The 22907-nt window shown below is 39.6% G+C and overlaps 1 protein-coding gene across 9 annotated transcripts in view; it reads left to right on the forward strand.

Moving 5' to 3' along the window:
- CREBBP (CREB binding protein) overlaps positions 1-22907 on the forward strand; it is a 95365-nt gene that overhangs the window by 17567 nt on the left and 54891 nt on the right. For 7 of the 9 annotated variants that reach the window (XM_062635571.1, XM_062635581.1, XM_062635598.1 and 4 more), the window contains one exon: positions 18536-18712. The exons of the other annotated variants lie outside the window; for them this stretch is intronic. In XM_062635571.1, coding sequence (XP_062491555.1) covers positions 18536-18712 — 177 coding nt within the window. The remainder of the gene's footprint in view (positions 1-18535; positions 18713-22907) is intronic. 9 annotated transcript variants of the gene reach the window in all.

Below are 22907 nucleotides of genomic sequence, written 5' to 3' on the forward strand. Positions count from 1 at the left end.
CCTTTCCTGTAAGTTTTTCTTATAACTCTGGCATTGTGGCCATGTTTTCTTGGATGACACTACAGAGATAGTTTTTATTTGATTAGGTTTGAAGTTCTTTAACGTATCGTCTTAAAAGAGCAGAAGGTTTCCTCTTTGAACAATCATCACTTGGCAGGTGTAGAAGAACAGATCATTTTGTCACAGTAATTTGTAGTAGTAATGCAATTGTCCTCTTGTGCCATGTTTTTTTTGTGAAATCCATTAAGTCCAGAAAAACATGTTCAGACAATCTAGAAAATCTTTTTAAATCAGAGTTAAGATTGTTATAGAACATGTTAAGCAGTAGCAAAGCTAAGCAGATGGTCTCTTGCTTCCATAGAAGTCAGCACATCATTGCAAGCATACTCTGTGTCTTAATACTCTCCTGTTGCTGTCACAGTTGCTTTTTCAAATGAGGGAGACAAAGCCTTCAAGTAGTTCATTGTGGTTGGCAAAAGCTTGAAGTTGTGTTTCCAGAGATCAGATATTATATAGTTTCTTGCTGAGATGCATTCCTCTCAGGCTGATAACTGCTATCAAAGCTTGTGGAAAATCAGAGGAGAAATTTGGGACATTCCTCTTTATTTTGTACAGTTCTCAAGCTTCTATTTTGCGCTCTGTTGAGAGTTTTGGACAGTGATTCACTTAACTGGTACTTTTGTTCTTTCCCTTAAGAAGTAGCAGTCCCATTGAGATGAGTAGGACTTTTGAGTGTTTTCCATGTATTTCCAAGTTGTAATGCCTCCTTCTACAGTTCTGTAAGAGGAATCGCCTTTTCCTCAGTAACTTCAGAGCTGTATCACTCTAGTAAGGAGCTGCTGATACCCAGTAGCAGGAACTGCTACTACAAGAGAAACTACAGGAGGAATCCTGTAGCTGTTTGTGACTAGTGATCGGCAGAAGCTATTGCTCTTAGGTGGCAATGAAACTGCAGTTGGCTGGGGGTTCCTTTCAAAGTGTTTTTCCCTATAGAACTAGTAAACCTACCTAAAGGTTAGTTTTCTTTCTGAAATGTGCAGTTTAATCAAACATGTTATTGGGCTCTGTATGCCCCAGTAAAGGATGGAGCTGTTTGGTCAGGTCTTAGTCTAAATCTTTACAGAAATCAGGAGAAAGTGATTGTTTTTTTTCATACCTAGTTACAAGGTTTAAAACATTTTGTTAGTTTGGGTATTTATTTATTTATTTTTGTTTTTTGGTTGTTTTTTTTTTGTAAAATACCTTTTAAGATTGTAGATTTTAAGTAATTACATTCTGCATATTTTGAAAACTCTGAAGGAAAATACTAGAGGCAAATATCACCAGTAGTAGGATTGATACAAAAATAGTAAAAGACTCATAACCACTAACTGTGCAAAGTCAGGTCTGTTACACTGGATTTTTGCATGCGAGTTCGGAACAGTGTTTTCTCTTAACTGTCTTGGCCTAATTTATTGGAATAGTGCGTGTTTTTATGTTGTTTTAGTTAAAAAAGCCACATGACAGTGCATATTGCAGTAGGAGAAGTTTTTATATTGAAGAAGAGGAAGAGCTCTTAGTAGAAGTGAACTTCAGAAAACAGTAAAAATTTTTTTTCCTTTTTTTTTTCTACCAAGAGAATAACCAGTTGTCTCATTTTATTACTCAGCTGTAAAAGTTGTTTCTAGGTTGGGTGTACACATATATACTACATGTGCCTCTGACAAGCACTTTTCACAGTTTTGCTCCCTGTTGTTGTTTTCCTGAGTGGTTTTTTGGTGTTGGATATTAATCTTTAGGAAACTTAATAAGATAACTGCATTAAAGAGCAAGAATTCTTATACAAGACTGAAATCGTTTATGTAGTTATGTTACTTGACTGGAATATGTAGTAAGGAAAACTTGTGATGAGAAAAAAATTATGCTAGTTATTTAAAGAGCTCACCCAGTTTATACTGCGAAGTGCCAGGTTTAGCTACGCTTGCTGCTTGTGAATTAAGTCAGCTGAAGATGTTCTCATTCCTTTGCAGTTCTGTGTGTTTTAGCAAACTGCTGGTGCTGTTTGTTTCTCTGGTGACTCTCAATCTGTCTGAATCCGCCTGAATTGTTCTTACATGACTTGCAGTTAATATGCTTGTCATCCTCCGAGTTGTCTGTCCTAGGCTGCCAAGCTGTCTCCTAGCAGACCATGTCTCTGGCAAACACAAGTAGCCAGTTCAAATCGTATTCCAAAAAATGCTGCTTCCCAATTGCAGGGGACTCTTAACAAATGTTACATACTTGACCATGGTCGCTTAGTTCTCTGTTGAATAACTGTTGCCAAAACAGCGTTTTTACTGAGAAGAGACATATGTGCTTTTATAATAATACAAACAGAAGAAAGATCTCAATATATAGAAACACATAACAGCAAAACACACTGACTCGTGGTAAAATTACAGTATCTGTAACACAGTTTTGTTTTGAAACATGACCCTGGAAAGTGGTGCTCCTCAGATGAGTTTACTCTGATCTGTAGAAGAGATCTGGTGACTAGAAAAGCTCTCTTACCACGACTGTTACTCATGGCACCTGAAATTGAGTTGTTTCCTATTTCTAGTACACGAGTTACATTTCATTTGCAGTTGTGCAATATCATTGAAGATCTTTGAAGTGATAGTCACTTGGCTGCCATCTTCTGCATACGCTTAAGCAGGTATCTAGGTTCAGTTTGGCTCTACTGCTGCAAGGTAAATACTGCAAGAAATGGAACAGACAGCCTTCACGGGGGCAGACCACAGCATGGTTTCCCCTCTTGCTTCCAACTCAAGCATCAAAAAGCCTGTTTCTGTTAATTGGCATTGGCTTGCCATTCAGCTGTCAAAAATGTTTATGGTGACTTTTCAGAGTAGAATTGTGCTGTGATCATCTACTGTGGTCACACAACACAAAGGTTAAGGATTTTGTCACTAACACTAAATAATATTGGTTCCTGTCTTCTTCGATGTTTGTGTTTGAGGTGGGGTTTATTTCTAAGTAGTTTTTCTGAAAGACACTTTTGGAAATGAGACTAACAAATCCACCAGTTCTTTTGGAAGCCATGGATTAAAATCAAGATTTCCATTGTTGTTTCAGAAGGTTTATTAAAATGATAAAATTTTCCAAGTCTTAACTAATAGATGTGACTGAAGTTACTTCTTTTGAGTGTTTAGACTGTTTTCACATACCTTCCTGCTGCTGTTTGTAGGTTGTTGTTTTTTTTACACAGGTAAAAAATGACTCAGATGTTGGGAGGGAGGAACACCTGCGAACTTAAATGTTGGTCTGTTACGAAATACCTGATTACTTCAGTCAGAAGGAAGTGTCTTTGTCATAGTAATTTTCTTAATAGACTGCAATCATTCCCATAGATACTATATCACGGAAGCATTTCTGATGACAGAATCTTTTACCATGCCTCAGAACTTCTTACTTGAAAGATAAACTTAATGTTTGTACTTGACAGTGAGCTGTGATTATTCTGGGAATCCTATAATTGGAATTACATGCAGGAATGTGTCAAAGCAGCCAGTATTATGGTCTGAAAACTAAATGCTGGTTGCCTATTTCCTTAGAAAAAAGGAATGCAAGAAATCAGAGAATTACTTATGGCATTGTGTCAACCTGTCTAAGAAATGGATCAGGAGTGGAAGAGCAGTGAGAGGAGGCTGTTCTTTTTCTGTGGCTTCCACAAGTGATAACCACTTTGTTGAAGTACAGATGGGACACCTTTTTACTCTCGGACAAAAACCAACAGTACATTTAAGAGTTGTATTTTGGGATTTTGAAATCTCCTCACTTAGCTAGGGGGTTGAAATTTCAATACAAGAGGCTACACGGCATGGCCAAGTCAACCTTATAGAGGGTAGGCTAGTTTTCACCTGTATTTAAAGATTAACTTTTAAATGAGAAGGGATGTTTTGATACAGTTTCCCCCACATCTCAATAAAAAAAATACTGAATTCTTACACAACTGCTACTTAACTTTGCATGGCTGAGGATAAGGAATGGCAAAAAATTAAAATATTCCTTTCTTCCTGTGAATATTCAGAGGAAATAACTGGTGGTTTGGAAAGCTAAATCCATTTGTGTAGCATATATAGCCAGTTTGACTGCTGCAGCTTTGTCCGTCTTGCTGTTACAGTGAAGAGTATTTACTCCAGAAAAACCGGGGAGGAAAGTGGCACACTAAGCTTATTTATTTGTGTCTTAACTGTTTATATGTAATTGCAGTGATAGCTTTAATTCTAAGGCCAGAAATATTTTGTAGAATCGAGATTTCCATGAATGAGGACTGCAGATGATTTTTGAACTCCTGGTGCTACAGAAACTACCTAAGTAGCATCTGGAAATGTTAGTACTTACAAGCTCTGAAAATGCTCAAGCCCCAAGGTGATAGTCATGTTCTTTCGTATGTGTGTACGAATCTGCTTTAGGTTTGGCAAATAAGCAGTGTACTGTGCCATAAAAGGGATTCAGTAGTGCCTTTGTTTCAGAATGAATCATAATGCCATCCAGAGGGACCTCGACACGCTTATGAGGTGGGCTGATGCCAACCTTATGAAGTTTAACCATGCCAAGTACAAGGTCCTACACCTGGGTCAGAGCAATCCCAGGCACAGCTACAGGTTGGGCAAAGAAGAGATTCAGAGCAGCCCTGCAGAGAAAGACTTGGGGGTGTTGGTCGATGAGAAAATGAACATGAGCCGGCTTCAGTGTGCACTCGCAGCCCAGAAAGCCAACCGTATCCTGGGCTGCATCAAAAGGAGCATGACCAGCAGGTCAAAGGAGGTGATCCTGCCCCTCTACTCTGCTCTTGTGAGACCTCACCTGGAGTATTGTGTGCAGTTCTGGTGTCCTCAACGTTGGGACAAGTCCAGAGGAGGGCCACAAGAAAGATCAGGGGACTGGAGCACCTCCCGCATGAAGACAGGCTGAGAAAATTGGGGTTGTTTAACCTGGAGAAGAGAAGGCTGCGTGGAGACCTCATAGCAGCCTTCCAGTATCTGAAGGGGGCCTCTAGGGATGCTGGGGAGGGACTCTTCATTAGGGACTGTAGTGATAGTACAAGGGGTAACGGGTTAAAACTTAAACAGGGGAAGTTTAGGTTGGATATAAGGAGGAAATTCTTTCCTGTTAGGGTGGCGAGGCACTGAAATAGGTTGCCCAGGGAGGTTGTGAATGCTCCATCCCTGGCAGTGTTCAGGACCAGGTTGGACAAGGCCTTGTGTGATATGGTTTAGTGTGAGGTGTCCCTGCCCATGGCAGGGGGGTTGGAACTAGATGATCTTAGGGTCCTTTCCAGCCCTAACTATTCTGTGATTCTGTGATTCTATAATGAAATTAACAGCACGTTAAATATAGAAACATCATTGCCAAAAGGACCTGTCTGAAATAGACTTTTAGAAGAGAGTAGTAAATAGATTCTTTAGCAGTCTCTGGGAGGTGCTGCTGTTTTGGGGTGGAAAGGTTTTGAGTTTTCAGAGTGACTGCAGCATTATGCTGTTCTATCTGTAGGGTATTCAATTTTTTTAAGGGAATTTTAGAAAACAGACCAAAAACAAGTGCCCTTTGAAATTTTTGGCAAATGGACTAAATTAAGTGGCTACCCTTACAGCAGGAAGATCTCTGTGGACAGTCTTGAAGGAGTCCAGAGAAGGGCGACAAAGATGATCAAAGGACTGAGCAGCCCTTTGAGGAAAGGCTAAAAGAACTGGGTTTGTTCAGCCAAGAGCAAAAAAAAAAAAAAATCAGGGGAGACCTGGTCACCATGTTCCAGTATTAAAGGGTGGCTGCAGAGAAGATGGAGACTCCTTTTTCACAAGGACTCGTGGGAAAAACAAGGGGTGATGGGCACAGAGTTACTCCTGGGGAGATTCTGACTGGACATAAGAAAAATTTTTCACGGTGAGAACAACCAGCCATTGGAATAATCTCCCCAGGGAAGTGGTACACTCCCTGATGTTGGACACTTTTAAGATTCAGCTGGACAGGGCACTGGGGCATGTAGTCTAGATCATGCTTTGCCAAAAAAAGTTGGTCCAGAGAATCTGTGAGGTCCCTTCAGTCCAGTATTCTGTGATTCTGTGCTTCCATGGAAATCGAAAAGTGTTGGAACACCATCAGTCGAAGATGATGTTTTGTTCTTGGAATGAGTTATCTTTGCTTCATTAGTCTGATATTGGGTATCTTGCATTAAAATAAGTTCCTGGACGGTGCTGTGTGCAGGCTGCTTTCGGTGAGAGGCATGTATGGGCAGGCCTTTGTTCACACTGTTCAATTTTAAGTGTGCATTTAAAGACAACCATCAGAGTTTGCCTTGTTTAAAAACGTCTTGAGAAGTCTCCTGGTAGGCTCATGTGAATTGTTATTCCAGGAGAGCCTGTTTCTACAGAAAGACTGGAGGTTTCACAGTAACTGTTGGAGTCATTGTATTTCAAAATAAACATATTTGGCTCTTAAGAGTTATTTAAGTATTATTTCAACAGTGTGTAAATTATTTATAGTTCTGTTTCTCCTTAGTTACTGTTAATGTCGGGCTATGATATTTGTGCTAAGTGGTTGTTTGGACTGAACTCTATTGATTTTTTTTTTTTAATTTCTTTTTTTTTTTCTTTTAATGTATTTAATGTAACCTGTGGTGTAAGTTTGTTTCTTGTCTGTTTGAAAGGTACCTCCACCCCCCCAGCTCTGGATTGAAATAGAATAATTAATTCGTAGCAGCACAGTCTCTCCCTTTGGCATGTCCACTTTTCCCTTAGGACTCATGTCTGTCTAGGAAGTACATACTGTAAAGAAGGAAAACAGAAAACCTCTTTTCATTATATTTTTGGGACACCTTTCCTGTTGCTGTTAGTCTGTAGAACTACTAATGCCTTTTCTACACCTCTTTGTAGGCTGTTATATCACACAGACTACCTGGTAATGTGTCTTTGGCCAACTTCTGCGAGATAAATGGGAAAGAATCTCTTAAATAGTGCTACTGTTTTTCTTACTGAAACACTTTATTCCAAATAATACTGATTTTTTTGGAGAGTGTTGAACTCTCCTTTTTTTTGTCTGTCTCCAGCAAACTGTAGGGACTTCAGAACTGCTGAGGTGCCGGTAGCCGCGTCTGTAAATTCTTCTGTGACCTGTTGGGTACATTTCAAAAGGCTAATATTTGTGATACAGAAAATAATGGAAGAAGCATTAACTTTGCATTGAGATTTGCTGTTGGTGTAGAAACCTGCATTTAGCTTGATGATGATGAAGTAGAGGAATTAGGGGAGGACAGGGATATTTGAGTTGAGATCAGGTTAGATCTTAACTCAAAATTAGAGTTAGAAATTTGTTAGAATTAGAAAATTCTGGTTTGGTACACACTGTATGTGTACTGATGTGTTTTAATACAGACAGATTCTGCTTCTAGACGTAACTCGTAAAGATTTTGGCCTGTGAATATACAGTCTGTAGAGGTGTTCCTTAACTGGATTTCAGTCTTTCAAAATCCTCTTTGTAAGTGCTGTGGAGTTACTGTTTGTGTCCAAACTATATTTTTTGGATGAAACAAACCTTTGAAGCATCTTTGGTTAATTTAGCGGTTCTTGTTAATTTTCTATCCTTATGTAGTAAGAATATGTCTTGTTTATCTTGAGAAAGCGACTTTTTCTGCTTGGCATTCATGAAAGTTCTTGAAGCAATTGGAATGCATTGATCAGTTGTGGCTAATTATCCATTAGAGCTTTGATGTTTTTATTTGCAGAGGTGGCACTTGTTACAAAGTAAGCTGCCTGAGCTTTGTTTTTGCTTTGTAAGTACAGCAGTGCTGCTCAGTGCAGAAATTACTTTGATTCTTCCTGTAGTATACTTGGTTGTATCAGCGCTCGGGCTTGTGCAGAATTTTGGAGACATTTTCTTTCCTAAGGCATATTCACAGTGCAAGCATGTGATTAAGTTCTTTTTTTTTTTTTTTTTCTCCTGGAAAAGGTTAATTTCTAGTTAAGTGTATTAAAAGTTTGTTCTTTATATACCCAGTCATTTGTAAGGAGCACTTTGCCACAAAATTCCGCCTCTTGTATTTCAGTAATTATGCAGAAACATTCGTACACTTTTAAAGTGGTCTTGTTGCCCTGGAATAACTTAAATTTGTCTTTGACCTCTATGAAATGCTTGGAAGAGAATTTCAAATCTTGTTACAAGTGGTAATAAAACACCTGGTCTCCTCTTCAGGGAATTTTTGAAATGTTATTTCCAGCTTTACCAAATCTCTCATCCTCTAATAAAGGATGAAGTAAATTACAATTGTTCCTGGCATTTGAGTATTTTTCTTTGACTTAGAGAGTCTTGCTCTGCAGTAGTAAACTAAATGCTTCATGATTCTGTTGCAGTAGGCTTTTATTAGAGCAGTTAGCTTAGGTAGGGGAGTGGAGACTTCACAACTCAGGCTTCCTCTGAATGCTGCTTGCCAGGTCACGATTTAGTTCTCAAACTGATTCTTGGTTTGTTTTTTTTTTGTTGTTGTTTTGTTTTTTTTTTAAGGCATTCTTGTTATTGACTTCAAAAGTGAGTATTTTAAATGAGTGGTTTTGTCAGACCTCCAAATCTGCAGGTTGGTTTAGGTGAGCTCTCGCCTCAGCTGAGGTAATAGTACTGCCACTGGGCCTGCACCGAAATGGAGTTTTGTTTTTTTTTTATTTGGTAACACCACTGGCTTTCTGCCATAAAATGATTAATCTTTTCCTTGCTTCTCCATCTGTCCCCCTGGCATATACATCCCAAGCACCATGGAGACTTTCTTCTGGAACATGTTACTATAGGATGAAGTAGTAATTAGTAGAGACTTTTTTTTTGTCAGTAAACAGATAGAGGATGGTGCCAGCATAGTAAAGAAAGCCTGTCTTTCCCACTTCACACATGAATGTGAATTCCTAGTGGACTTCTCTTTTACACTTCTTGGAGAGCCTTAATCGGTTAGGTAGACCTTGCTTTGTGTCAGAGATTGGTGCTTCATACCAGAGGGAGGTAAGAGTCCAAAGTGCAAAGTCCTCAGCATTTGTCTGCCTGGAAAGCAGCTCTTTTGTACTGAGTGTGCAAGCAAAGTGGCTGAGTGGAGTTGTGGCAGTAGCGTACAGGACAGGGACCAAGGAGGGGATTAATTCCAAGTAGTTGATGCTAGGTCATAGCAGCTCTGGAACTTGGGTGTGTTAAGCTCTTTGGGAACCAGTGGTGAAGCAGTGCAGATGGCAGAGCATTAGTCTCTATCTCTCCTGGAGTTACCACTCTGGGAAGCAGAAAGAAGCCTTCTGAAAGGAGTTCTGTCCTCTTTACTGTTGCTTACTAACAGTATTAAAATCAACTGTCTGACAGTCTGAATTTCTGATATTCTTCCATTACTTAATGCAGATACACTCTTACGTTCACAGTGCTTTGTATACTTTTATTGATAACTTCTGAGACGCCCAACTGCTTCGTTTCCTTGCCTTAAGCAAAAGATAAGAAAGATCAAAAAGTAGAAATTATTTAAGCCAAGTAAGGTGACACACTTCTTGGTAGCAAAATCATTTAAGTTAATGGGAAGAGAGAAGGGAGACAAAATGCTGAGCTTGTTAACCAAGTTGCATGTTGAAAGCCCAGATTTCAAGTAGGTGTAGTAATTTGATGACAGGGAATATGAAGGCTTAGTCTGATAATGGAGTATTAAGTGACTGGTTTTGGTGAGGCCCATAAAAGAGGAAAGTAAAGGGTGCAAGGGATTGAAGTGGCTTGGTGGCAGCAAGTACAGGAGAGGTTCTGAATCATCTCTGTCCTGTGGTGACTTGTGACAGTGCTGACTTGGAGGCAGGAGCAGTATACCTATGTCTGTATACCAAATCATTCTGTTCATGCTGAGCCCAAAGGATACTTCTTGGATCTGTGGGTCATAGTGGGAAGTGCAGAATTTCCATTTTGTACCAGCTTGCTCTTAAAAAGTAGAGAGAGGAAAAGTGTCCTTAATGTGTCGGTAATGTAATAGGGGATTTTGAATGAAGCATGTCAGATGCCGAGTTGCAGCTGCTCTGGAAGGGCTGGATTATTTATGCACAGTTGCTCTGACAACTAAGGGCTATTGATTATGGTATAACCCTAAAGTTGCAGCTCAGGCATTCAGAAAACTGAATCATTGTTCACAGGTAGCTTTTGAAGCGTGAAATGGTTATTGTCATCTTGGTATTTAGCATGTTATTTCACACTGGGTTATTTCAGCAATACAACAGGAGGAAGTAGGGAAGGTTCTTTGCAAGTACAAGGGGTTTGGAAGAAAGCAGTGGTGAGTGACAGATGCGTCTTACTAGAGCAGTTTATACTGTTGAACAGGCAAGCTCTCATGTATGCAGCTCTTCATCACTACTCTTAATTTGTGAAGACCTGGCCTTTTATCATAAGAGATCATGTCTAAGATGTCTCTGCTCTCTCTCTTCTTTCCTTAATTATGACATGCATTTTCTGTTCTCTGAAATAGCTCAAATTGTAAATCTGGGTCTTACAATTAAATTGATTTTAGCTTTCATACATAGACAAGTCCAGAAGAATGTAAGGGTAGAGGTGGCTCCCTGAAAAGGCCGTCTTTGTCTTCCTCTTGTAACTGTCTTGTCAGATTCAGAGACATGGGAACAGTTTAGTGGGGGAAAGAATGGTTTGACCTTTCTATTTTTCTGTTGCCAAAATGGATCTGAGAGTGGCATACCTAGTAGATTTTGGCTGTGTATCCTCACGCTGCACTGTAGAGGCTGTAGTTCTTCACAACACCCTTCCCCAGGGGTCTTCTAAACCATTCCCTATCATACTTTCAGTTTGCTCCCATGTCCTCAGATAATCTTTCTGAGGTGCTGACAGGAGTAAACTGGCAATAACAGTGGCTCATTGAGAGCCCTGGTTACACCGCCCTCAGCTAAACATGTTGGGGAATAGCAGAGGTCTTTGTGCCTTTTCTACATGGTGATGTTAATCCGAGTGTCATAATCTACCTGTCCATCTCTCTACTTAGGAACTTAATTATCTGTGAGACCTTTAACAAAAATGGGTAAAATTGACCAGTGATATACAAAGTGATTAAACTGATTGGAGGAAGGGGGAGGAGATGCAGTGTTGATAGTCACAGCACTGTTGCTTAAACCCAGTTTCCTTAGGTTATCCAGCTATCAACTTTACTGCAATCACTGTCAGTCTGAAGAGGCAGCTTAATTGCTACTGGATTGAGTGAATGAAATTCTGTCTTGCAGTGCGCCCTGTCTTGATCTTGTGTCATTAGAAGAGCAGTCATCTGAAGTTGCACTAAGCCATGTTCTGTCTAGTATGGTTCTGTGGTGCCAAGAAAGATACGATGGTTTGATGCAGTTTTGGGGTTTCTGTTCTACACCGCTGCTTTCCTGGACTTTGATACTTGTCTGTGGGTTTGTTTAGTGGTTTTGGCAGCTTGGTCAGAGTCTTAAATGATTTTTACTTCCTGGGGTAACTTCTTCTCAACCTTTCTATATAGACAAGCAGAAGGGAACTTGTAATTCCCTTTCAATTATTAGGTTCCATTTAATAAAGAATTATGCATATAAAAATGACAGTGATAAAGTCAGACACGATACCTGTGATTATAGGTCTTACAGCTTTTGTGAATTAATTCCTGTTGATGAGTAAAAGCACACACTATTTAGATGAAAGATTGCCTTAATCTTCAGAATTTCTGTGATATTTGGTCACTTACATTTTTTCTAATTTTTGCTTTGAAGCTGTAGAGCTTCAGCTCTTCCCTGTTGATACGTCTTTGCTGAATAGGAAATATTCCTGTTATCACCTTCCTATTCCCTAAATTGGTACTTAGGTTCACTTCAATCCTTACCTTAATAAGATACGCAAATTAATAAGCTTAAATAGTAAGCTAAATAAATTAGGGTATGATTGCAATTAGATTCTGTTGCAGCCATGCATTTTAGTACTTTTAATAGTCCTTGAGGCTTTTCTGAATCCTGTCATTTTTACATACTGTTCACGAACTAATACAGCGTGATCGTTGTCATTGCAGTAGCTTTCACATCAAGCCAAGCATATAAAGAAGCCTCTGCATGCTTACCCAGTTTTCTTTTCAGACCTCCTGTTGTCATACTGGGAGCTCAGGGTTGTTCAAGCACTCTGCAGATTCACAGCTTTCAAAGTCCAGCCAAGCTGTCTAGCTTGCTTCCTCTCTTTCTAGGACTGTTTTCTAGTGAAAAATCTAGTAGGTACCAAACAATATTAATGGTAACTATTTTTAGTTTACAGAATTGGATCATAATCAGATTACTTCAGCCAGGCTTATTTTCTGCTGAATCCATGCTGCTTTGAGTTCTTTGATTGTCATATCAACCTTTCAGTGGTTTTGCTGCTCTCAGGCTGGTCCAAATCTGGTGGTATTTCTTTTTGTTTTTGGTTTTAAATACTGGCCATAATAACCTTCTATATTTGTACAGAAGAGTCAGTGCTTCAAAACTTCATGAAAGTCAACATTTAGCTTAAAGATAAGGAGGGGGTTTTGGTTTTGGTTTTCTTCCCCTGGACTAGTCTGTCTGGATCAACTAACAAAAAAAAATTAACATTAACTCTGTGTAGGCAGTGGTGGTACAAGATACAAAACTGGGAGTGTTGTCAGAGGTGGGTGCTGCTTCTTGGCATGTGCCTGCAATGAGGATGCTTTCTCTCTTGCAGGAAAACTGATAGTGAGCTCAGTCTGTCCTACCAGTCCCTTTAATTAAGTTTGGAAACCCTAGAGAAAGGTGGGTTGGGGCAGCCAGAGGAGAGCAGGGTTGCCCAAAGGAAAATGGGTAGTAAGGAGCAGAAGTGTGTACAGTTCTGTGGTTTATGACAGTATATTGGCAGGAAAGCTGAAAAAGGGCTTGTGAATAGGAAATCGAGTGCTTGTAACAGTGAATGGGTTTTGCAGCATGTTGTGTTAGTTGCATGTCTTGGGAGCATCAGAGGAATATGTGGTAATGAAGTAACTGAGATAAATGGCTGTAGTGGTAAAGGTGAAGGGACAGTTAATAAAAACTTGAGAGTAGGAGGAAAGGAGAGGATTTTTTTATGGCTTAGATGCTTCATGTACAAAGAGAACAGCTCCTTGATGTTCAGCTAGAGGAAGTTCTGTGGTATGTCAGCAGTGATAAAGAAGGGAGGAAAAGGGTAAGTTTTTAAAAATAGAAGAAGTGGTATAGTGTAAAGGTCCAGTCTGGTCCTAAGGTATCTCTTAAATTAGGTTGGTGAACTTCTTATTTCAGTCCCATCAACTTGGAGTTGAGCCATTGGATGAGATATATAAATTTGGTTACAGACTTGATCTATAATATCTGTGAAGCTCTAGGTGCTAGAGGAAATTGAATTGCTGTTCTGAAAATAACCAGAAAGTAAACCAAAGAGAAGTACCTCCCACACCTGCTGCTCAAAACTTGTGTAGTCCAAGTCAGCTAAACAAAGGTTTGGTTTTCTTTTTTTCAGCTTGGAAGTTTCTGCGTTCCTTGGCTGGTGAGAGTATAGTGAAATACCCTATTTCCTCTCCACTCTAAATAATAGATTCCAGTATCTTAGTGAGTTGCCATAGTGATATAAAAGGGAACAGAATCTGCTTGTATTTCTGGGATAGCAGAATTATTAGATTAAATGTCTTTTCCATTAAAGGAGAATAGTATTATTCTGTTTCTGAGAAGAACTATTTTAGAGTAGGAATAATGTGTTTAAGCTGGTTTCCTGCATTAATCATGCCACTTCTTCAGGTGCTTCTAGCCTTGACTTGCAGTTCTGTGTTAGGGTGGTTTATAGCACCTTTCATCTCCCTATTCACAATTGATCCACAGCTGCGTAGAGAACACCTGGCTTGTGAAAATGTCTGCTTTACTCTATCAGAAGTCATTGCAGTTGTGAGTGCAAAGAACCAGGCAAGAACCAGGAGTTGCACAAAATTGTGACACAGAAACATGAGTATAAAATGTGAGTTGCCAGAGGACGAGGAGGGGTGAAAGGAGCTACCCAGGATAGACATCAGAGAACATGGCCTACAGAAAATGGTGCTTGAGAAAGGAGATCAACTGACAGTTGAATGAACTGATGGAAAGGAAGAGAAGGCAACAGGGGAAGAAACATCCTTAAGCTTAGTACTAAATGGGAGTGAAGTGCAGCATAACCCAGGTTTTCACAGAGCTTTCTGCTTCTGTTGTGAGGGAAGTGCACCAGCTACCATGCTAATAGGTTGAATCTTGAGTGGTCCTGTGATACACACATCCATGCCCATTTGTTGCAGGTGTAAAAAGAAACAACTCACACTGGATAGCTTTTTTTATTTTGTTCCTTCCAGGAAAGTAAATTTAACAAACTTTAAGCAGTACACAAATCTTTGTATTAGCTCAGAGTCCTGCATGAAAAGACCATTCTTACCAGGTTGCTGACTCCCATGTTCATGTTGGTTTGTCATCTTTAATGACTTAAATATAAAAACAAAGATCTTATGAGTATCTGCCTTCTTCCCCCACCTGCCCCCTCATTTCACATTGGAAAAGAACTGGGGGAAGAGGCAGAAGCATTTGAGCCTTCTGAGTTGCTTGGTTCAGAGCTGCTGGTTTCAGTTTGCAGAATGAATAAGCAGCATAAAATCTTTACTATGTGCAGGCTTGATCATCTGATTGTATTTTGCCAGTTGTTTTTTGAGATTTCAATTAGTGGTTTAAATGAAGTTCCGAGGAAGGTCACCTTATCTCGATGCTCAGATTAACCAAGAAATGCCAGCTAATGTCTTAGGCAGTAGGATATCTTTCTGTGTTGATATGCAGGGGTTTTGCCCCATTCTTGCTTTTCTTCCATCTCCTATTTGCTGCCTTTGCACTGGTGAGGTGCTGGCAATGCTTTTGCTTTGCTGCTGGCTGTGTTTGCTGGAAGTGCTTGCTACTGGAGTAAATGTTGAGCTGATCTTTAGGTTGCTAGTAACAGCTCTGAAAGGCTGTTGATCTTAATGCTGTTTGTCAGCAGGTTCTTCTGCCACTAAAATTCCTCGTTGATCCCAGCCTCAGTTGAAAACTATTATAAATAGATAAGAGTTCATTAGAGCAATTCTTGCATTGTGATGTGCACTTCTAGTCTCTGGAAATCACACTTCTGTTAGTAAGTTTAAGTCCTCTGAGGTGTAACTGAGCTTAGAAAACCTGAAACTATGAACACCTCTGAGCTTTATTAAACTCATCTTGTATATGGTCCCTCCTGACATTTGTCTCCATATTTACTTCAGGGACTGCCACATAAGAAAGATCTTAACACATTTTCAGATTTATTTTTTTAATATGGACTTCAAACAAAAAAGGTCTTTAGCAGTTTGTTTCAGTGGCCATAATTTACAAAAAAAAAAAAAAATAAAGTGTAGGTTAAAGTGCATATCTAATGTTTTACAATGTTATCAAACTACCTGCTTTTTTTAAAGTTGTAGACTGGTATTACTCTTCAGCCTTAGGTTCTTTTAGTTGGTTGAAGAACAGCTTTGGAATTGGAACACCATGTGGCAGATAGCAGATTTAAAAAACCACAATGTTTCAAAAGGAAGCTGCTCTGCTTCTGGCTTGGTTTCAAAGAATAGCAAGGCATTTCTTAAAATTTCAATCAGGTATCTGTTAGTTGATCACCTAGAAGAGAAGAAATTATCATCATCATATTAAGCACCCAGTTTGGAAGGCTTGACAGGTTGCTTTGTTGTACTGAGTTGTGATATGTTTAATAACAAGATCTATTGAAAAGGAAATATTTTAATATGATAAACCTGTTAGTATTGCAGTTTGCTGATGCTTTTGGGATGTTCTAGTGGCTTAGAGTTATAACAAACTTAAAATGAAGTTTTCTGTTCTTTATCTTTTGAGTCAGAAATATTTGTAATATTTTTCGTAAAAAAAACTATTTTTAAACATTTTTCCTGTAATGTTAATCTTTCTTGAGAATGAAATGAGATGAAGAAAACCTCTCTGTTTCTTTTGGAGCAAGAACTTAAATTTGGTGTAAAGTTTGCTTAACATCCTCACTGCCTAAAGAAAATCTCCCACTTTTTGAAAATTCAGCTGTGTTTTAAGATTCTGCCAGAGGCTTAGAATGTTACCCTGCACAAACTGAACAAGTCCGTGGTGGGCAACTTTGTTGCCTGCACTGGGTCTTTTTCATCTCCTCTCCTGGTGATGAGGTCTCCCCTGAGCCTTTTTTTCTCTGCTGAGGAAGCCCATCTCTCTCAGCCTTTTCTCACATGGCTTCCCAGCCCTTGGATCATCTCCATGGCGATTCTCTCGACCCTCTCCAGCCTGTCCAAATCTTTGTTTAGCAAGGACCAAAACTGAACACAGTACTCCAGGTGTGGCCTGACAAGCATTGAGTAGAGTGCGATAATGACATCTTTGTATCTGCTAGAATTGCCCTTGTTGATATAACCCTTTACTGCAGCTGTACACTGTTCACTCGTGTAGAGTTCATTGTCCACTGGGACCCTGAGGTCCTTTTCCACAGAGCTGCTCCCTAGCTGGGCTGATCGCAGCCTGTGCTGCGCTCCTAGATTATGTTTACAAATGAATGAAGTTTGTAGTTGGGGATTTAGTTGTAGTTGGGAAAGCGGAAAACAAGTAAGAGCCAAACAGCTAATGTTCCTATTTCTGGCCTCTGAAAGGTTTAAATAGTCATAAGCTGCTTTCTCAGAATCTCACTTTTAGTTTCAGAAATTTTCTTCACAGTTAGTCTGATGCACCATCATAGTATTAATGAGTAGCTCTAGGTATCATATGATCCTTTCTCATACTTTGTCTGAAATAGTGGGCTAAGATGAGTGGGTAAGTTTAGTAAATACTTCACTATTAATTCCTCAGAGAAAAGCTGCCAAAATAATAATAATAAAACCTTAACATGCAGTCCTACAGAAATACAGAAAATATAATTGTTAATATTTGTGCAGTGTGATGGTAGCTGTGCTTTTCTGTAAAAGCAGTCTTTACTACTTAGTTTTTGATGCTGTTAAGCAGTGCATTTTTTGGACTTAAATGCTGTTTGAAGTGTTCAGCTTTACAGTGGAAGCACATATCTGATAACCTCTTACACTGACAAAGAACAGCTGCAGTTTCTTTTAACATGTGTGTAGTGGGTCAGGTTTTTCTGTCAAGATTTAACAGTTTGTACAGTGGTAAAAAGGCCTGAATCTGGCAACAGCCGCTTGGCAGGATGCAGGTTAAGGGAGTATTTCCTAACAAAGCTACTTTGAATGTGGTTGGGCCAGCTGTCTGAAACCCAAGTGTACAAAGTACACTGACAAAGAGGACAAGGCACAGTCAAACTGTGTTTATTGGACTCTGCTCTGACGTAATTCAGTGATCTTAACCAGTGCTTAATCAACTGGTCATACAGCTTGATTCCTGTAAGCGTGAAAAAACAACCACTGAGCAATTCCTTATGATGAGGCTGTTACACTGGCAAACTGATGTGCACATTTCCTCTTCCAGCCATGGGAATAGTCTTCCTGAATCCCTGCTGGTAAGGAGAGTGAAAAGACCAGGACCATGGAAAACCACTGTGTTGTATGTGGAAGGGCCGCAGAGGTCAAAGGAAGGGGAAAATAGGATTTAATATTTCAAGACTTGCACAGTGGTTGGATTTATATTTAAGACATTCTGACAGATGATAAGGTCATCTAGAAATCCTTCCAGTGTGGGGCAGGGGGGAGCACAAGCATTGTCTGTCAACTTTTATTTCCTCTTTATTTGGAGGGAGAAGGAGAGTCCAAGTCTTAGTTGTCCTCGTTGAAAGAAATAAATTCCTGCTAAAATGTCTTTTCAGGACCTTTTGTACACTGTAATATTAACTGGCTCAAGTAATAGAGATTTCACTATTTCTCTTGAGAGACTGTTCTTCAGGCAAAATGCCTCTTCAGATGGACAGTGCTCTCTTTACTCATTCGGAAGGAGTCATGTAGAAACATGGCTTAAGGTCATGACTCCTTAAGAAACATTGCCCTTAAGGAGTTTTGGGGGTCTGATTTGTCAAGGATGTCAGCCTTAGATAGATGTCCTTTTTCTCAGACATTTTTCCTCAAGTACAAAATCATAAGTAGATAAGCATTTGCTAGATGCCTCTGTATATTCCCGCCCTTCTAGTCCATGTACAAAGTCATGCTTTGTGCACAGAGTGCACAGAGTGTTACAGGATTTGAGGTTTTGTTGGTTTTCAAAAGTTTTTGCAGTGCTGAAAAAAGTAATTTCTGTCAATGCAGATTAGGAAGGGTAGTTCTTGTTCTCCCCTTCCCCCCTTCCCCTTTCCCCATCTCATAATGATTTTGTAAGTTAAGTTGCAACGCCTGAGACACAGAACTGTGAATTTGGAAAATTTTTTTTTTCATACTTTTATTTAAAGTTGTAAAATTGATACTATAATATTGAGGAACTGACAGTGGAATTTGGTGTCTGTGAATGCAAAGATCAATGTTTGACAATGTTTTCTTAATGTCCCCTTGGAATCAAAGAGGTGATAATAATTTCATTCATTCATTCTTTTCCAGATGGGAATGACAGGTAACACTAGTCCCTTTGGGCAGCCTTTCAGTCAAACTGGAGGGCAGCAGATGGGAGCTACAGGAGTGAATCCTCAGTTACCAAGCAAGCCAGGCATGGCGAATAGTTTGTCTCCCTTTCCGGCCGACATCAAGAGTACTCCTGTCACCAGTGTGCCAAACATGGTGAGTCGTACTTGCCTGTTTCCCTTATTCATCATGTCTCCATCATGCATTCTAAATTCTTGGAAGATACAGCTTTGGCAGCATTACTGGACCACTACTCCATGATCATTTAAACATCAGAGTTGCCCCGTGGTTCCTCACTGTCACTCTGTAGTGTGTGCAGTAACTTAACTTTCAAAGAAATCACAGTGCTTTGGTGTAAGAACTGTATTACTTCCTTTCATTTTGTCTGGTACATTTAGTTCCAAACCAAATTAAAATGCCTTCTCTTTAAGTGCTGTTTGTCAGTTTAAATTCCTAAATCAATTATAATGTGTTAGATAGAACATCAGCTTCCTGAAACAACATAGTACTTTTCATATCCTTTGAATCTGAAGTGGTAAACATGCCACATGTTTCTCAGTTTCTATTGTGTGTGACTTGCAGCTCACAAGCTTATGAGAACAGTTCTTATCAGGATACCTTGCCCAAGTTTGTAGTATTCTGTTTACTAGAGCTTGCTTTATAAAGTGAAATGAAGTATTCCCATTTGTCTCAGTATGTCTGTGTATTAATCAAACTGCTTGTGTTGTTTCTATGGAAACTCCAGCTTGTTGCATTTTATATTCTTGTACATGGTAGCAGTTACTATAGAAACTTGTAAAACCTTCCATAAGATGCAAATTGCTTATTTTTCAACTTAATTAGAAAACTTGCTATTTTTTTTGGCACAAGCCATGCTTGTCCTTCCATCAGTGAGTTTGCTATCTGCCTATCACTAACAAGGCTAAGTATGAGGGAACAGAGTGTAATAAACTTCCTCTTTTCTCCTGATTTTAGAGGACCACTTCCTAATTTTCCTTTAGTTACACTATAAAATCTTTGCTTAATATCATCTGTCATTTACTGCTTATGATTATGGAAAGGAGCTGGTGACTAGAATTAAGACAGTGTTCAGAATATGACTTGCACTCATGCAGATTAGTTGTAAAAGACAATTTGCTGCATGACTATTCTAATTTTGTTTTTAAAATACTTTAAGTTTAGATCAGGTATAAAGCAAATGAATTATTGCCCTGATTCTGCAGCGAACCTGCAAATCCTCCAAAGTGCTGTGTTCATCTCTGGGATTGGATCATTCTGAAGCCAAATTTTTTTCTCATTTAAGTACCAGGGTTTGGGAAGCCTAAATCTTAATGTACTAGTATAGGATGTAATGGCAGATACTCAGGTGGAACAAAAAAAGGCATTTGCCATCAAGGCTTGTCCAGTGGTTGGGAAGGAAGTAAAAGACTTTCAATTTCCTTTCTCCCATCTTGTCCAAGAGGTGGAATACAGCAAGGGAAACTTACTTTCCTGGTGCTATCAACTGCAGTTTCTTTAAAACGTCGGAAATATCACTTGTCTTCTGCGAGGACAATCAGTGACATCTTTCTTTGTTTCTCAGGTGTGTTTCTCAGCTTCATATGTCCAATATATCTTTTTCTCCTCAAGCCAATACAGAAAGTAATGGCCATTCCAGCTGACAGACATCTGTACTGTTGAACCAAAAGGTCTCACCCTGCTTATGGGTCATGTGGTAGCTAGAGTTTGATTACAGTTCTGAGGGGGTGGAATTTTTATCTTTAAAATCTGAAATTTCCACTTAAGCATTTTTATTGCAAAGCCGAGAATTTAAAAGGAAATGTCAGACTTGTTAAAATTTAACCTTTACTTGGCAGCAGTGGGTAAGGCAGTGTAATTATTTGGTAATGGTGCATACATGGCCATATGCTATTCCTTCCACAGGGACTTTGCTCTGTTCAGTGTACAATATGAACAGTGCCCTCTGAAAGAGCATCTAGTCTACATTTTGTTCTATTTTTGATGCTCAGTGTGTAGCTGTGGGCCTTGTTGTCTGGATGTAGTAATATATTTCACTCAGACAGTCTTTTCCAAGCAGTCTTTTCTGTGGCAGTCATTACTGGAGCAGGCACATACTTCAGATTGTTTAATTCTCACAGTGCCTCTCTGAGATAAAGACGTGTTGCCCCAGTTTTAAACATGAGGCTGAAAGGCACAAAAAGACTAAGACTGGAAGAATCTGCTGACTCTGAACTTGAGGTTTGTATCCTCTGGCTTGCTAAAGCCTTCCTCATTTCGTATGTTAAGATGTTATGGGTAAAATAACATCTACATCAGCTAGATGTGTGCTTCCATAACTCATGGAAGTGCTGTCTGTGTCTCATGTTGGGCAACTAAAATATGACTCAAATAGCCCTTGTGAAAAGTTGTTTGTGACAGAGGCAGCTCCCCAGAGCAGAGTTGCAGTGTACGAACTATTGTGCCATGCTTTCTTTCTGCAATCCCTTTGCCATTTGCTGTATCCTGTGGTGCATATTCCACAAACCCATGTGAATGAAAACATTGGTTATATGTCGCATGTCTGACACAGGAAAACATGTTCCAGCATGATGTTAAAACCTTGGTTACCAGTAAGAATATCTAAATAAAAGAAGAGGAAATGGAAAGGTGCAGCGGTTGTCTTAAGGCCCCTTAGTCTTGAGAAGCAGGAATTTCTTAAACACTCATTTTGCTTTTCTTTGTAACCTTGCGTACATTGCAAAAGTAAAGCAAAAGATGGGATGTTTTTAACCCACATTATTCTAAGCATCATTATCTGTGGCACCCCTGTCCTAAATACTAATGGGGAGTTTTCCCACTGTGAGGCATAAACCTCACACTGGCAGCTGAGATAAACCTCTGCTGCAACAGTGGACTTTTTTAATCTTAATTCAGGCTGCCCCTCTCCTGAGAAGACCACACTCTCTCTTGCTCCCCAGCTCCCGAATGAAGTGGTTCTCAGAAGTGTTAGTTAATGGCATCTTCCAGCCCTACACTAGACGCTGAGAAGCATGTTGGTATAATCTGTTTAATTAGGATAGAAATAACAAACCTTATGATATTAAAATGATTAAAAGGTCAGCATTAAGGTATTAATTTTCAGTGCCAGCTGGATGGATTTATTTTTTTGTTTTGTTAACTGTGGATCTGAATATTAGCTATTGCTTTATATGACTGTGACAGGATACAATCAGTTTTCCTTATAGATTAGGCATCTTGAAATCTTGAGTGAATGACTTCAGAAAAGCAGATGTTGCTTCTTATGTCCTGGGAAGTTTTGGTGACACACTGTTGGGTTTCGGTGTTACTTAAATTGTTTGATGCAGGATTGGCAATGCTCTGCCTGTAGTGAGATTATGCAAAACCTCTGCGGGACTGTGGCAGTGAGCCATGCTCTGCACTTTGGCACTTGCCGCAGTATGCAATTTACACGGGAACCAGGAGCCTCTTGATACTGGAGAACCCAGACTCTGGGGTGTGCTGTCAGTGGGGGACCCCTGTTAGACTTTTTCATCAAACTTGCTGAAGCTTTGCACTGTCTGCAGTGCTGTGTGTTCCAGGCATTGTAATAGATGGCTTCTTCATGGACATACCAGTAAATCTAGTATTTCTACAGGGGTTAGGAGTACAATGTGTGGAGTTCAGCTTCCAGACACCAGCTTGGCTTCACAGTTATCCCTATGACCAGCAGATGGAGTTGAGAGAATATTACTTTCTGGAAGCAAAGGAAATCGTTTCTCCTCATTTCTCTTGACTTGGAATGGAGCAACACATCTTCTCTTGTGTTTTTTGCCCCCCTGTCCCTGATCTCTTATTAAACGACATCTTGCGTTTTCTGTTGCATTCTTCCTTGTTCCTCTGGGTTCTTCTGTCTTTTCGATTTCTTTATTAACAGATTTTGATGAGAAGAGAGGAAAACAGTGACTGGGGATGAGGATGTCTTAAGTATGCCTTAATGTGGACCTCCTAGAGAGAGGAAGAAAACTTTGAAACTGGGAGGCCAGGTTTAATTAGAACAAATAGAACTGTAGCTACTTGAAATAGACAACTCGTATTTTATTCTAGAGACCAGAAATAAAAGGCTTTATAAAAAACCACTAACTGTTGAGTCCTGACAGTGAGGACGTCTTTATTTCTTAACCTTTCAGTGATTTATTTTTTATTTTTTTTTCCTCTCTCTTGTAGCAGTCAGTCTTCTCTTTCACTGTGGGAAAGGTCTGTGACTGTTGCCCCAGAGACATGCTGTGTTTCTGTTTCCTGCTCTCATCAGTAGTCTCCTGGTCTCTGGTGAGCTTGCTGTGGGCTTGCTGTTTGTTGTGCTCACCTTCCCTGT

This window comes from Pezoporus occidentalis, unplaced genomic scaffold (genome assembly GCF_034315485.1).
Source record: "Pezoporus occidentalis ecotype Australia unplaced genomic scaffold, CSIRO_AGI_Poc_V1 ctg113, whole genome shotgun sequence".
Lineage (NCBI taxonomy): Eukaryota > Metazoa > Chordata > Aves > Psittaciformes > Psittacidae > Pezoporus > Pezoporus occidentalis.